Source organism: Phoxinus phoxinus, assembly GCF_949152265.1.
Source record: "Phoxinus phoxinus genome assembly, chromosome: 12".
In the NCBI taxonomy this organism is placed as follows: Eukaryota; Metazoa; Chordata; class Actinopteri; order Cypriniformes; family Leuciscidae; genus Phoxinus; species Phoxinus phoxinus.
Genome location: NC_136887.1, coordinates 4,207,540 through 4,223,692, shown reverse-complemented (window position 1 = coordinate 4,223,692; position 16,153 = coordinate 4,207,540). Strand labels below are relative to the sequence as shown.

Here is a 16,153-nt window from a genome sequence, read left to right as displayed (position 1 = left end):
TTGAACCAATCAAAAACTCGATCGAGATTTGGGAAGCTCTTTTTTTTTTTTTGCATGATACATTTTATTTTAGTAACTAGCTCCCAAATCATCAGGCAGAAACATAAAGCGGCGCTTATGCCGGAACCTTATTGTGTTCAATACTGATAGTCTTTAATATTCTGCCTTATGGGCGTCAGAGACCTCAAACTCCTATACAAATTTAACAAAGTTATTCTCTAAAAGTTTTTCGGACTTGACATCTTCACCATAAAAGGCGCTGGCACACAGCAGCTAGAGATATTGCTGGCAAAAAGTAATACAAATATTTTTTTTATTATTTGAAGCAATGCAAAGATATAGATTAGCAGTATCATCATATAAGTGAGAAAAGGCAATGGCCATTTTACACACACACACACACACACACACACACACACACACACACACACACACACACACACACACACACACACACACACACACACACACACACACACACACACACACACAACGGAGCCCCTAATTTCTGCGTTCGCTTGCAACATGTTTGCGTTTCCCCATAAAGAAATTTGCATTCGACCGAAAAACTTTGTACAAAAATACCACCAAAAGTTATCAATAGAATTTCGATCTATTAAACAGTTTAGGAGATCGTTTTTATATTTGTCAGACTCAGATATGATGACCCATTTATGACTATTAGGCTATGCCTATATATTCTTATGATGTTCGAGAGGCTCAAACTCTCAGCATGTCAACCGAAAGCTGTGATATTAATGTTGTCTACTAGAGGGAGCCACAGGACAGGGGATCTTTATCTCTCAGCGAAGACTCAAGATGGACTTTGCGGTGAAACCACATAATTTGAATCGATGACAGTTGTTATTGTTCTTTCAAGCATTTAATACAAAAAAAAAGAAGAAAGAAAGAGTCTTAAAAAAGATTCGATACAATCGCTATAATGTGCAACTTTATTTGAATTTACACTGTTTCTCTCTAAACATTTCCACGGACCAGTAGCTTCTGGCTCAATCCTACAGTTTATTTTCTTTCTAGGCAGTATACACTCTCCTCGCTATCCAAGTCTAATGGGGGAAAAAGTAACATTTTACTTAAGATACATCTGATTATTATTTAACAAAACAAAACATTTTAGAGATCACTTCTGGGCATCCGTGGTGTATTCTGGGCGCCATAAACGCTGCTGTCTAAGTAGTCAGCTCGCTAGGTAATGAGACACTCAGCGTTCTCTCCTCTCATTGGCTGATCTCCTCATGCTACGCTAAATTCTGGAAATGTGCTTAACTGAGGATTAACTAACCCTGTTGCCACCAACATACCCCTCGAAATAGGCGTCTTCCTGTAATAGGAATTGAACTGAAGGGTTGTCGTGTCCACTGATTAGTGACTGTTATTATTAGCGGGCTGTACTGGCCAGTTTACTTCAGCTAGCCTGTTAGCATCAGTGTGTTATAATGGAGGACTTTAAACCTAAACACTGGAATAAACCACGACCTGGAGCTTTCCTGTGGGTTCAGTGACAGGTGTGTATCGACCGAGTGTTGTGTTGTTCACTTATAATGTTATTTATACTTAGCAGGGTTGTGTATTGAATCATTCTTCTGCTAAATATTAATAACTTGCCCTTTATTTACGTGTACTAGAGATGAAAGATGCCCGTTGAGATGAACAGGTAACGTTAAGCTGTCAGATGTAACGTTACTGTTGTTATTATGATAGTGTTGTTTTTGTGGGTTAGTATGTGATATATTTGTGTGTGTGTGTGTCCAGGAGAGATGGCTCATTCATCAGGGGGATCTCAGGAGGAACACACTCACACAAACACAGGTGCCACCTTCACCTTTTAATCTCTCTTATTGTCTTTAAAACAGGATACTGGCACAGTCTGGCTAATACCAGCTTTATAGGTTGTACTTGTAACCTGCCAAATTGCCTTGAATTTCCTGTGGTTAATGTTGACTTTTGATTGTTGCATAAACTACCTGTCAAACATCACCTACAATACCGTTCAAAAGTTTGGGGTTGGTGATATTTTTGTAATGTTTTTTTAAATAAGTCTGACATATGAAATAATAGGCAGGCTCTTATGGTATAGGATGATAAAGCGAACATCTCAGTTTTATTCATAGACTCAAACTGAGCAAAAAGCATGCATTTTGGTGCAGATGCGGATATTTGTATGGACAAAAAGATTAAATTATGATGGGACTGAACTATAGGACCTTTAAAATGAAGATTTTACAAGTACATTTTATTAAGAATGAGAATCTAGAAGGATATCTTGAATACTTTTAGAGTTACAAGCATGACAACTTTAGAAAATTAATATTTTTATGGGACTCGGACAGGAATGTTTTATGCAATTGAGTTGATATTATAAAAACACAAGATATACATTTCTAGTTTCAACATTATTTGTTCTTTAGATATTCCTCTTTAAATGCAATAAGTATCCGCTGTATGCAGAGTGACCCACATGTGGCTTTTGACCACTGAAAATGTGTCGAATTTACTCACTGAGCCGCATAATATCTCCATATCTCTGGGATTGAACCATACAGGGCCTTTAAAATGAAGATACCAAAAGAAACGTTTGATAAAACCAGAATCTAAAAGGTTATTAAGATGTCTTTCATTTTTCTTGAGTTACAGGCATCCAAACCTGAGGCAATAAACACAAGAAGTTAATTTTTTTCTTTTCATTTTTGAGCTGTCACTGTTGGCATATAATGCAACAAAGATTGTCGACAGTTGAAGTCAACAGATTTTACTAATAGATCTACAAATCTCAGGTTAAAATGGTGATTTTTTTTTCTCTCTCTACAAAATAACGGATTACTGAGTAAATGTACATCTGTGACTTTTAATATTTTGGCTTTCATCTCTATTTATGTTTGTCTTTCTGGTTGAAATCTGGTTGATTTGACACGGAATAACCCTGCATATAAATAACAATATCTGCCAATAATGTCTTAGTAAGATCATAGAGAGAGTTGATAATTTAAATGTTACAGTTTTAAAACATATAATGCAATACAATACAATGATGATTGAGAGATAAACCTTCCTCAAAAACCTCATGATCACATTTGACACATCAAGCGTTTATGGCTCATGTCAGTTTATATTAAATGATCAAACCGGATCAGTAGAAGCCAATCAGTACCATTGAAGTCTCAACATTTGCTTGTGTTCTGACTTTCCTGATCCCAAAACAGACAAGACGGACAGTTCTGCTGCCGACAGCCCTGAAAACCAGCGTTCGGATCATGGACAGGTCAGACCCAGCGCCTCTCCAACACACCTGTGCATTACTTACACCATTCCCCTGTAAATCAGTTATGAACCAGCAGGCAAGGCGTCCTCACTCGTGTGTTATGACATGTTTTTGATAATCGTATCTTTGTGTGTTTTTACAGAGCCGGCCAAGTGAGCTTTCAGAGATACTTCCTGAGGAATACATATCAAATGACAAATTTGATGGTAAGTGAGATGGGAAAGCCTTCTTGCACATTCAGGAAATAGAAATCGATTACAGAAGTAAATATCATTTGAATGCAGAGGTCATGACTCTTTATTACTCAATTAATAGAGTGCATTAGTCCGTTTTTTCCATTCATTTCTCCCATAGGGATTTGAAAAACAGTCTTCGTTAAAGCGTTATAAGCCACGAACCAAACCAACCAGCTACGAGGAGAAGCATAACACTACAAACTTTGATTTGAAGCAAAAAAGTATTTCAAAATCAGACAAAAATACAAAGGTACAAGACTGTGATCTTAAAGGGTTAGTTCACACTGTCAGGAATCACTCTCCCTCATGTTGTTCCCCGTCAGACTTTCCATCGTCTTCGGGACACAAATGAAGATATCTGAGAGCGGTCTCACTCCTCCATAGACTTTTTTTGTAATTTCATTCTGCCGGCCCATAAAGTAATTAAAAACATTGTTAAAATAGTCCAAGTGACTACAGCGGCTCAACCTTACGTTTATCAAGCGACGAGAATACTTTTTGTGTGCAAAAAAACCCAAAAATAACTTTATTACTTTACGCAGATGGGTCTCGATGTAGTGTTTAATGTGTGCGTTTCCTGGATGTCCGAATCGTGAGAAACCAACGAGAAAACGTAAGTGTGTGTGTGTGTCGCGGCGCTCTCGTGAACTCACTTAGAGGCCCACACAGAAGAACATGAATAGTTGAACACAGTCATTATTTTTGTTTTTTTGTGCACAAAATGGTTTTCACCGCACCATGGGAGACCGAGCCTTCTGTTCGCATCTGACACTCCCTGCCTGAACATCTGCGAAAACCCCAGTCTGTGGACACTTTTAAAAAAGAGCTTAACACTGTTTTGTTCAGGCAGGCGTTCTTAAGTTGTCCTTGGGCTTTGCTAATCTCACTCTGCACTAAAAACTCCACTTTTAGCTGTCTTTTCTTATGTATTTTAGCATTTTTTTATTATCTCTTTTTTAATGTGGTTTCTGTAGCACTTTGAGATTCTTTTATGAAAAGTGCTTTACAAATAAAATGTATTATTATTATTATTATTAAAAAGTATTCTCAAACATATTCAAAAACAATTCGTAATTATTTTTTATTATAAAAACGGTTAGTTCCTGTCCTTGATTCTGATTGGTCAATAGCTGTGTTTTATTCACGATAAAAGGGTAAAACACACCCAACGGTTCAATGTATCACTGCACAACACCCCTAGCAACCACTCTTAGCAACGCAAACATGTTTGTTCTCATCGATATTGTTCATTGAAGCTCATAGAGTAGAGTATTGTGAGAGATCGAGTAAGCATTTTCCTTCAGGTCAGTCGTAATAAAAAATCCGTTTGAATGTCCGCTGCGATTATCTTGTCCTTTTATCAGTTTTAAGGGGTTGTCCCAGGCCCCGACACGCTAGTCATTTGTCAGTTTTCTTCCCCGTGTTCATAACAAGTTTCAGTCCTTTCAATATAAAAGTCTTCTCTACTGACAGACTCGCTCATAAAGACAGTCTTTACCGCTATCTAATGGAGAAATAATGTTCTTCTGTTGCTGTTCACGGTCAGGGACTATTTTTTCCAGCGGAAGGAAGGCTTTTACCTCATGAAAGTTGCATTGATACATATTTTTTTGGCTTTAATATTTGTATTGTACCGTGACTTATTCACGATACAGCATTAGCCTCTCGTACCCTATTGCTTACTTATTGTGCCTTTCTGTGTCCTCGCAGCTTCCTGGTACCAGGGTCCGTTCACCAAATCCCTCCAGAGGGCCGAGGCTCTGTTTCGCGCCCGTCTGAACCCCAGCCTGAAGTGGCTCATGCGGCAGAAGAGCAGAGACGGCAGCTGGGACTCGGAGAGCGAGAGCTGCTCCTCCAGGAGTGTCCAGCGTTTGGGTCAGGCGTTACCGAGCCTCGGCTCTCAGTGCCTCGCGCTCCGCGACCCGGCGTCAGGAGCCCGTCCCTTCGGCTGCGTCACAAACCTCGCGCTCCCCTCGTCCCCTGAGGAGTTTCACCATCACTCTCAGGCTCCAGCCTTCACCCAGCACTACTGCCAGCTCCAGCACCTGATGGAGCAGAGATCCCAGCTGCTGTTCCTCAGCGAATACGCCCGGCGCACACACCTCGCCTCTTGTTTTGTGTCTCAACTAGCCTCGGTTTTAGAACGGACTCGTCTCCTGTTAGCCGACAGAGAGCAACCGAACTCCACGTGGAGCCTCAGCCTTAAAGCTCTATGTCTGGACATGCAGGTTCACGTGAACCACTGGCATCTCCTCAGGACTAAAGCTCGAACTGATCGCGGTCTCCGGCGTGTGCTTTTCATCCGAGTCGAGACGCTCGCGTCAATGCGGCGAACGCTAAATCTGCTAGGCTCACAGGCGGTGTGGTTAATGCAGCAGTGCATTCACACGGCTCTCCGCGCTCTGGCCGAAGCCCAGCCGGATCGTGTGCCTCGAGACGCTCTAGTGGACCTGCTGTGTGCCGTCGAGCTCTTCAACCAGATCCTTCAGGACGAGAGGAGCTCAGGGCTCGACTACGGCTCAGACTGGCTTCGAAACGCCAGACCGCTCCCCGTCGAGCGGCTAATGATGATTCTGGCCCGGAGTCAAGCGAAGAAAGCCGCCGAGCAACTTTACACATGGTCTTCCCAGCAGAGTAACCTCCTAAACATCGCAAACAACCCTCGATTTGCATCATCACCCGCGATAAACACACACACTGCTGTTGACGAGGCGTCTCGAAAACCCGTTCACAGCCGCTGGTCCTCGAACCTTCCCTTCGCTTCCTTTATCTCCCGAGACCGAGAGTGTCTCGATACTCTCTTTCAAGTCCTGGTGACCTCCACGAATCTCTTAGCTCCGCATATTCCCATGAACCCCGCGCTGGATCTGGAGGACTCCATGGTGGTCTGCCGACGGGCCAGTGAGGGAGAGGAGAGGCCTCTGAGCCGGCCCAGAATGCCCTGCAGGACGGTCGGCCTGGATCTGGGGCAGATGAAGCTCTTCTCTCACTATAAGGAGCTGCTGTGGAGGGAGTTCGGGGAAGCCGGCGCACGACTCTTTCGTTATCAGTCGTGCAACTGCGCTCTGGGAAGCCTCAACCTGTGGAACGAGGAAGCGCTGACGCTTCTGGTCTCGTGGCTCAGGCACTCGTGTTCGGAAGGTACTGATGAAGTAGCTAATGTGTATGTCATGCTAATGGCTGGGTCATATTTCACATCAAAATCGGTTACACTTTATTTTACAGTGTCCTTGTTACATGTACTTACCATATAATAACAGTAAATTATGCATAATCACATGTTATTAACCCTCAACCAAACCCTAACCCTAGTTAATCAATATAACTCAGTACTTAAATAATTTAAGTACTGAGTAATATTAACTAACTAAATGTAATTACTATAGGGTTTCGGTAGGATTTGGTTGAGGGTTAGTTGCATGTGATTATGAATAATTTACTGTTATTATATGGTAAGTACATGTAACAAGGACACTGTAAAATAAAGTGTTACTTCAAAAGAAAAAGAAAGTATATTTTTGCATAAACGACATACATTCATGATTGTACTGTTAATAAGTTTGGGGTTTGCAAGAGCTTTTAATGTTTTTAACTCTTCTGCTCACCAACACTGCTTTCATTTGATCAACATACAGTAAACCAGCAATAATCTGCTAGATTATTACAATTTAAAATCGATGTTTTCTATGTAATATATTTTAAATGTAACTGTTGAAAACAGTTGTGCTGCTTAATATTTTTGTGAAAGCCACATTCCCCCCCGCCAGGATTATTTGATGAATATAAAGTTCAAAAGAACAGAATTTATTTAAAATAGAATATTTTTTTGTTACAATGTAAGTGTCTTTACTGTCACTTTTGATCAATTTAATGCATCCTTGCTGAATAAAAGTATTAATTTCTTTTAAAAAAATCATACTGACCCCAAACTTGGTTGGTCAGTACCAAGTTTGGGGTCAGTATGATTTTATATATATATATATATATATATATATAAAATATATATATATATATATATATATATATATATATATATATATATATATATATATATATATATATATATATATATATATAAATATTATAAATATAATGTATGTGTGACCCTGGACCACAAAACCACATGGGTAAATTTGTTTTAAAATTGAGATTTATACATCACCTGAAAGCCGAATAAATAAGTTTGTTATGATAGGACAATATTTGGTCGAGACACAACTATTGTAAATCTGGAATCTGAGGAGCAAAAAAATCTAAACATATCTCCTTTAAAGTTGTGCATTTATGTTCACGATTGTGCTGCATTCACTCACAAAAATACATGTTTTATATATTTACGGTAGGAAACTTACTAAATATCTTCATAGAACATGATCTTAATATCCTCATGATTTTTGGCATAAAAGAAAAATGTATAATTTTGACCCATACAGTGTATAGTTGCTATTGCCACAGATATACCCGACCCGTGCGGCTCCAGACTGGGTTTGTGGTCCAGGGTCACATATAGTCAGATCAAGTTTGAGGTCAGTGCCAAGTTTGGGGTCAAAATGATGATTTAAAAAAAATTATATATATAAATAAAATTATTATTTCTTGTTTAATGTTGGTGTGAAATATACCTCAAATTCAAATTCATTTTAAATGTTATACTTTTTTACATTATATATTATATACAGGTTGATTTTACATTGAAGTTTTTTCATGTCTTCTTTCTTAGGGATATAAAAAGATAAAAAAAGCTGATTGTTTTGTTATGGCCAATCACAGATATGAAGTCTATGCTGTTTACTTTTCTTACTTTAATAGATTCTGTTGTTTCAAATAACTGTTCACAATACATCTAGAACTGAACATGCTTTAAGTGCAGTTAGCCATTAAAATATTTTAACATACAGCAGAAAATGTGCACATCTGTTTAATATTTTTGAGACCTGCCATAGAAAGTATCAATGATATTATTAATATAGTGACTGATACTGTATATTGTGCTCAAGTACTCCTTCCTGCATTGAGGTTTGTGACTTTTTTGTTATTCTGAAATCAAAGTTGTTTTCAAGATTTGTTTAACATCTTTTCCCGTTCCCTTTGTGTCCATCTAGACCTTGTTCCAGAAGAATGTAAAGAAAGTTTGAGCAATTTCTGCGCTCATGTTTTGTCCACTGCCGCCTTCACACGCTGGGATGAAAGTGAGTAGTGTTTATTAGCGGTGTAGCGAGACCCTCATGTCTCGATACTGAACTCATGATATGATATTATTGAGATACTCCAAGACACATGATAAAAGATTAACACAAAACGAACTGTTGATTAAACTGCTAGATTTGATATTTCATAGTGTGTGTAACTGAATAGAGTTGGACTTGGTGCTGGAACCCAAAGCACAGGACAATAGAGACGCCAGAATAACAATATTCATGATCCTGAAGATGAACACAGGATTATTGTAGATGAATATGCTTGATCTCTGTCACTGACTCGATATATTTACAATAATGTCGACACTTTTTACTGGTAACATCAGACATCTGGCATTATCAGGACACACACATATTCCCCAGTGCATTATTATACACTATATTCAACATTATATATAGTAGTTTAATGAAGTCCTGACTCTACAACTCTGAAAACTTATACTGTCATTTTTATTTTGGGTGAACTATACACAATATAGATCGATGCATTTTTGTATTGCAATACTTTTTTGAGATATGATGTATTGTGACACCTCTAGTGTTTATTATTACGGTATGGCCCATCAGATGAGTCTTCGGAGGTGAACGTGTTGTTGTTGTGTGGTTGTGTTGCAGTGATGTGTGTGTCGCTGGGCTCGGGACTGAAGGAGAAGTGTGTTCCTGCAGTAAAGCATGAGAGATGTGCAGTGAGGACGGCCACGATGGACCTGATCCTCCAGCTCTTCCCTCCTCTACACACCGTCCTAAAGCTCCTGCCCGGTGAGACACACACACACACACACACACACACACACACACACACACACACACACACACACACACACACACACACACACACACACACACACACACACACACACACACGTCATTATCCAATTCACATTTATTTGTATAGCCCTTTTCACAATACACATAATTTCAAAGCAGCTTTACAGAAAGTGCACATTACAGTTTAGACTGATCTGTTATCAGAGGAAACTGTCTAAGTTATGTATTTCAGAAATGTGCATATAAAAAAAATCACAGTTAGCGAACAATTTATAAATTTAAACAATGTAATAATTTAACGCAGAAACAATGAGCTCATTGAAGTAATGCATACTTGTCTGTTAACAAATGATTTGATATTTAGAAAAATGTAGCATTGGTGCATTCTGTGTGGATCAATGTCTAGACTAGAGTTGGCCATCATCAGTCATAATATTTCACAATTATAACTATATTTTTGATCTAGTAAATGTAGCATTAGTGAGCAGAAAAGACGTTCAAATACATTAAAAATCTCACCAACCTCAAAGTTTTGAACGGTAGTGTAGCATCATCTTTTCTGCTCACCAATGTTACATGTACTCCATAAAAAATATAGTTATAATTGTGAAATATTATTATTGCCAAACTTGGTAGTGTATATCATAATTTCACAGCAAAAACTAAAATGGTATATAACTAAATAAATAAAAAATAATATAAATATGATCAAATTGCATTAAAATTATTGCTGCACATCGATTAATCACATCCAATATAAAGTTTGTGTTTACATAATATGTGTGTGTGCTGTGTATAATTTTTTTGTATTTATAAATACACACACATGCATGTATATATATATTTAAGAAATGTTTGCATGTATATACTGTATATATATATATATATTTATACATAATTTATAATATATATAAATATTTTATATTTAAATAACACATTTTTCTTAAATATATACATGTATTTATATATACAAAATAATTATACACAGTACACACATATTATGCAAACGGAAACTTTTATTTTGGACGTGGTTGCCCAGCGCTAATTAAAACATATTTTAATAATTTTTTCTATTAAACATTGCTTAGAGTTTTTCCAGATAATTATCGAACTATCGTTAATAAAATAAATACCAAAGAAACAAATTACAAGCAATAATAAAAAATAAAATAAATAGCAAAATAATTGTGTATTGTGTAAATAATGTCATATATTATGATTTTAATATTGCTTCTGTAACGAAGCACCAGTATTGTTTGTACCCGTGGTCGGGCCACTGATCAGGGTGCGTGAGATCCCGAGCTCATCCCGTTGGTGATGTGTTCCCCAGGTGAGCGCGGACGCAGGCGTCTCCGGGAGGCTCATCTGGGGCTGTTGTGCCGGTCCGTGGTCACCGTCCAGGCCTCCACTGTCTGGGTCATGAGTAAAGCCTTCCAGTTCCTGGCCTCCTGGTCCCTTAATAAGTTCCTGCTGATCACACAAGGAGATCTCAAGGTAAATGAAACGCTCACCTCCTCCATGCATTCATATCCATCGTTCTGATAAAGCATATAATCTAACATAGGGATGTGAATTAAATAGATCCTGATTCTTATTAAAGTCCTTCAGTCAGGAGCAGTGAGTGAGTTTCTCTTTGTCTTTTGTTGTGTGATTAACATTAATGAGGTTATGAGGCGTCTGTCACTTTAAGAGCGAATGCACTGATCCAATATTCTGACACGCATCCGAACTGTTTGCATTCACTTAAAGGGTTAGTTCACCCAAAAATGTAATTTCTGTCATTAATCACTCGCCCTCATGTCGTTCCAAACCCGTAAGACCTTCGATCATCTTCAGAACACAAATTAAGATATTTTTGATGAAATCCTAGAAGTTTCTGAACCACATATACAGCAACGTCATTGCAACTTTCAAGGCCCAGAAAGGTAGTAAAGACACCGTTAAAATAGTCCATGTGTCTACCAGCTGAGTATTAAATATACTACTGTATTTTTTGAATTGTGGGAAGGGCTTTATTACTGTAATGGTTTGCACTGTTAAGTCATTTATTGTATTGCTTCCCAATTGATGTTTTTCTGACCCAACTTTTTTTTTGTTGATACTATTGTGGATATAATTTCAGATTTTCCTTCTTATTAGTTTTTTTTTTTCAGTTGTTGATTGTATGTGATGTATAGGATTTTGGGTGCCATCCAAATGTGGTGGAATGTGAAAATTGCTGTAATAAAAACCTAAAAATAAAGTCTACTTGACTACAGTGGTTCAAATGTAATGTTATGAAGTGACGAGAATACTTCTTGTGTGCAAAATAACAACTTTATTCAGCAATCTCTTCTCTTCCACGTCATTCTCCTACGCTGTTGACGTAGTGTAAACAGTGCAGCACTTCCTGATTCTACGCCAGAACGCCGGCTCACTATTGGCTGCTCCTGCGCCAGCATCACACGCATGTCGAGGTGATCACGTGACCAGTGTTGGCCAATAGTGAGGCGGCATTCTGGCAGAGGACCCGGTGTGTTAACTACGCGAATAGCGTACGAGATCTGACACAGAAGAGAAGAAATTGTTGAATAAAGTCATTTGTTTTTCGTTTTTTTTGCGCACAAAGTATTCTCATGGCTTCATAACATTAAGGTTGAACCACTGGATTCACATGGACTATTTGAACAATGTCTTGTTACGGCCCGTTTTGAGGACGGGTCTGACGTGAACTTTAGTTGGTAATAAAAGTTAGGAAACCAGCGCCAGCCGACAGATCACCAAAGACAACGTTTCAAATTATACAAAAGTATAATTTATTTATAGTGAAAGGATGATTAAATTAAGGAGCAATGGCTTCAGGGTGCCCCAAGGCCAAAATAACAAACAAAATAGACTTACAAATAAACATATATAAATTACCTGATCAAGGAATAAATAAAATTACAAAGAACTTCCCTAACTCCCTAAAAATAAACAAATCGCAAACAATGTCAACATAAATGGCAGGACACCCCTACGCTCCTAAACCATAAGCCAGAAGAAACGAATTAACTCATTACAAACAAGCAAACATAAACAACTGAAGAGTTTTGGGATCTGCCGACAGGAGGAGGAATCCGGAGCTCTTCACGCCATCAGGCCAACGCCAGAATGAGCTCCCAGTCTTCGTTTAGCACAGCCCTTTTATAGCGTCATCAATGGATCCACCAATCAGACTCCTCCAACAGCAGCCAATCCCTGCACACACATACAAAAAAACACAACCTACACAAAAACATATACCGAGGATCGTAACACCCCCACACAAAAAGAAACAAATCAATAATAAGTGATTTTTTTTTTTTTTTTAGACAAAACTAAAAGAACGAGATAAGGCATCTGCTAATACATTGTCCTTGCCCTTTTTATAGCGAATCTCAAGATTAAAATCCTGAATAAACAAGGACCAGCGCATAATTCGTTGATTTGCATTGCGCATTCGGGACAAAAACACAAGTGGATTGTGATCAGTAAAGACGAGCACGGGTATAGAACTAGATCCCACGTACACTTCGAAATGTTGTAACGCCAATAATAAAGCAAGTGCTTCTTTTTCAATAGTACTATAGTGTAACTGATATGGCAAGAACTTTTTCGAGAAGTAGGCTACAGGATGCTCAACTCCGTGAATATCATCCTGCAAGAGAACTGCTCCAGCTCCAGTAGCACTAGCATCAACATCAAGTTTAAAAGAACGTGAATAATCCGGTGCAGATAACACTGGGGCACTACACAAGAGACTCTTCACAGCTTCAAACGCATGTTGACACGCCTCAGACCATAGGAATTTTTGCGAGGCACGGAGCAGATTAGTTAATGGTAGAGCCACATCTGAGAAATTTCGGCAAAATGCTCTATAATAGCCTGCCATTCCCAAAAAACGGCGAAGGTCACGCTTGGTTTGAGGCACAGGAAAATCAACAATTGACTGCACTTTCTGGACTACAGGACGTACTTGTCCTTGTCCTACCCGTTTTCCCAAATACACAACAGTTGCCTTGGCAAAGTCACACTTAGCCAAATTCAACGTGAGGGAAGCATTAAGCAATCGCGTGAAAACAGCAAATAAGGTGTTGAGATGTTCTTTCCAGGTAGACGAATACACCACAATATCATCTAGATAAGCTTTGCAATTCTTAACGTCAGCCAATATGGTGTTCATTAAACGCTGGAAAGTCGCCGGTGCGTTTCGAAGTCCGAAAGCCATCACCGTATAATTCAGGAAGTTGTCTGGAGTAACAAAAGCGGATATTTCGGCTGCACGTTCAGTTAAGGGTACTTGCCAATATCCCTTTAAAAGGTCGAGCTTTGTAACAAACTGAGCCGATCCCACATTATCCACACAATCTTCCATTAATGGTAGTGGAAATGAATCAGGTTTTGTGACTGCATTTACCTTGCGGTAATCCGTACAGAATCGATGAGTACCATCAGGCTTCGGAACTAATAGACAGGGCGAACTCCAAGCACTTGTGCTCGGGACAGCGAAATCATTTTCCAGTAAATATTTCACTTCAGACTCGATGATTTTACGTTTCGCTGGGTTAACTCGATACGCATGTTGCTTAATGGGTGGATGATCGTTCACTTCAATATCATGCTGAATGACATTTGTCTGAGTGGGCACATCCGAAAACAGTCCAGAAAAAGACTGGATCAAATTCACAATGTCAGCTCGCTGATTCACAGTTAAATGGCATAAATGAGAATTAAGATCTGACAAAATTTCAGAATTATTCAATCTGACTTCAGACATTGGCATGCCTCGTAGATTTAACCCATCTTCATCCCCACAGGAAGGTGGTACCACAGAAAGAGAAGCGACCGGAACAGTAGAGCTCTTTAACTCCACTTGTTCACCTCGAGCAACATAACGCTTCAACATGTTGATGTGGCACACGCGGGTTTTTCTCTGTCGATCGTGGGTACAGATAATATAGTCAGTATCACTGAGCTTTCGTTCCACAACGTAAGGTCCCGAAAACTTTGCTTGTAACGAAGAGCCAGGAAGTGGTAACAAAACAAGAACTTTGTCTCCCTTCACAAAGGAACGAACGACTGCTTTTTTATCAAAATTCTCCTTCATCTTTATTTGAGTATTTAACAAAGCTGACTGAGACAGATCTCGAGCTCTATGCAGACGTTCTCGAAACGAGCTCACATAATCTAAGATGTTGCAAGACGGCTTCGTTTCAGACAACCAGTTTTCTTTGAGCAGTTTAAGGGGACCGCGCACTGTATGTCCAAAAACTAACTCTGCGGGACTAAACCCCAAAGATTCCTGTACAGTCTCGCGTACTGAGAACAACAACAGTGGTAATCCTTCGTCCCATTCGGTTTCTGAATCAACGCAATAAGTGCGTAACATGGTTTTCAAAGTTTGGTGGAATCGTTTCAGCGCTCCCTGAGACTCAGGGTGATAAGCGCTGGAAACGATATGTTTAACATGCAATTGAGACAGAATCTGATTAAACAACCGGGACATAAAATTCGTTCCCTGATCCGTCTGAACGATTCTCGGAAGTCCAAAAGTGGAAAAGAACACAGTTAGAGCTTTCACAATTGCTTTAGCTCTCAAAGAACGAAGTGGTATCGCCTCAGGGTAACGAGTTGCTGTACACATTAACGTAAGCAAGTAAGTATGACCTGCTTTTGTTTTAGGTAGAGGCCCAACACAATCTAATATTACGCGCTCAAATGGTTCTCCGATAGCAGGAATCGGCTTGAGAGGTGCTGGGGAGATAACCTGGTTAGGCTTCCCAACCATTTGACAAGCATGGCATGATCTGCAGTATTTTGTAACATCCGACTTAATCATAGGCCAAAAGAAATGACGCAAAATTCGATAAAGCGTTTTAGCCACACCTAAATGGCCAGCCACATTATCATGCGCCACACTTAACACCTGTTCTCGAAAACATTTGGGAACAACTATTTGGTACAATGCGTCCCAACCTGAATTATCCGACACTGAAGGTGTCCATTTCCGCATTAATACTCCATCCTCGAAGTAATATCCAATTGGCTTAACTACCATTTCTTTTGCATCTATAGCAGAATCTCGGCAAAATTCGAGCGACTGATCTTGTTTTTGCTCGGCAGCCAAAAGCGTACGGTCTACAGAAAGCAACAGATCAGCGGAACCAAATTCAGCACCGCTGCTAGTGGACAGCGGCGTAGACGCAGACATTTCAGATAGGTCATATTTAGCGGACACATCAGTTTGTAACGTACCAGAATCAGTCACGTTTTCATCAACAAGAAAACTGTCAGAAAGATCAATTACAGTCGGAAATTTTTTTGATTGAGCTCGAGTAATCACGCAGGCAGGAAACACGGACAAATCTACCGCATCTTGCTTACCCCCAGCGAATGTTTCATCTAGCGGGTTCTCAATGACTTCAGGGAGAGGGAAAACTTTTCCACCTGCCAGGTCATTTCCAATTATCAGAATTACACCATTTATAGGTAACTGAGAACGAACGGCCACTTTCACAAACCCAGTTATCCACTCAGATCGAATATATATTTTATGCAAGGGAACCTTTTCTACTCGCATTACAATTCCCTGCACTAACACATCAGAACCACAATACGTTTGCTCTGAAAATGGCAACGCACTTTTCAAAATAAAAGACTGCGCTGCCCCG

General features: G+C 39.3%; 2 protein-coding genes across 4 annotated transcripts in view; one reads left to right on the top strand and one right to left on the bottom strand.

Moving 5' to 3' along the window:
* The window catches only part of LOC307007800 (zinc-binding protein A33-like), a 365,074-nt gene that overhangs the window by 31,934 nt on the left and 316,987 nt on the right, over window positions 1–16,153 (bottom strand). The gene's annotated exons all lie outside the window — the stretch shown is intronic.
* Window positions 781–16,153, top strand: part of ccdc142 (coiled-coil domain containing 142) — a 32,975-nt gene continuing 17,602 nt past the window's right edge. Inside the window, exons 1-9 of one of the 3 annotated variants that reach the window (XM_079630884.1) lie at window positions 781–1,526; window positions 1,647–1,675; window positions 1,774–1,830; window positions 3,222–3,280; window positions 3,423–3,486; window positions 5,227–6,657; window positions 8,619–8,705; window positions 9,330–9,473; window positions 10,813–10,976. In XM_079630884.1, coding sequence (XP_079487010.1) covers window positions 1,779–1,830; window positions 3,222–3,280; window positions 3,423–3,486; window positions 5,227–6,657; window positions 8,619–8,705; window positions 9,330–9,473; window positions 10,813–10,976 — 2,001 coding nt within the window. In that variant the 5' untranslated portion in view covers window positions 781–1,526; window positions 1,647–1,675; window positions 1,774–1,778. The remainder of the gene's footprint in view (window positions 1,527–1,646; window positions 1,676–1,773; window positions 1,831–3,221; window positions 3,281–3,422; window positions 3,487–5,226; window positions 6,658–8,618; window positions 8,706–9,329; window positions 9,474–10,812; window positions 10,977–16,153) is intronic. The other 2 variants (XM_079630886.1, XM_079630885.1) reach the window with 2 other exon arrangements.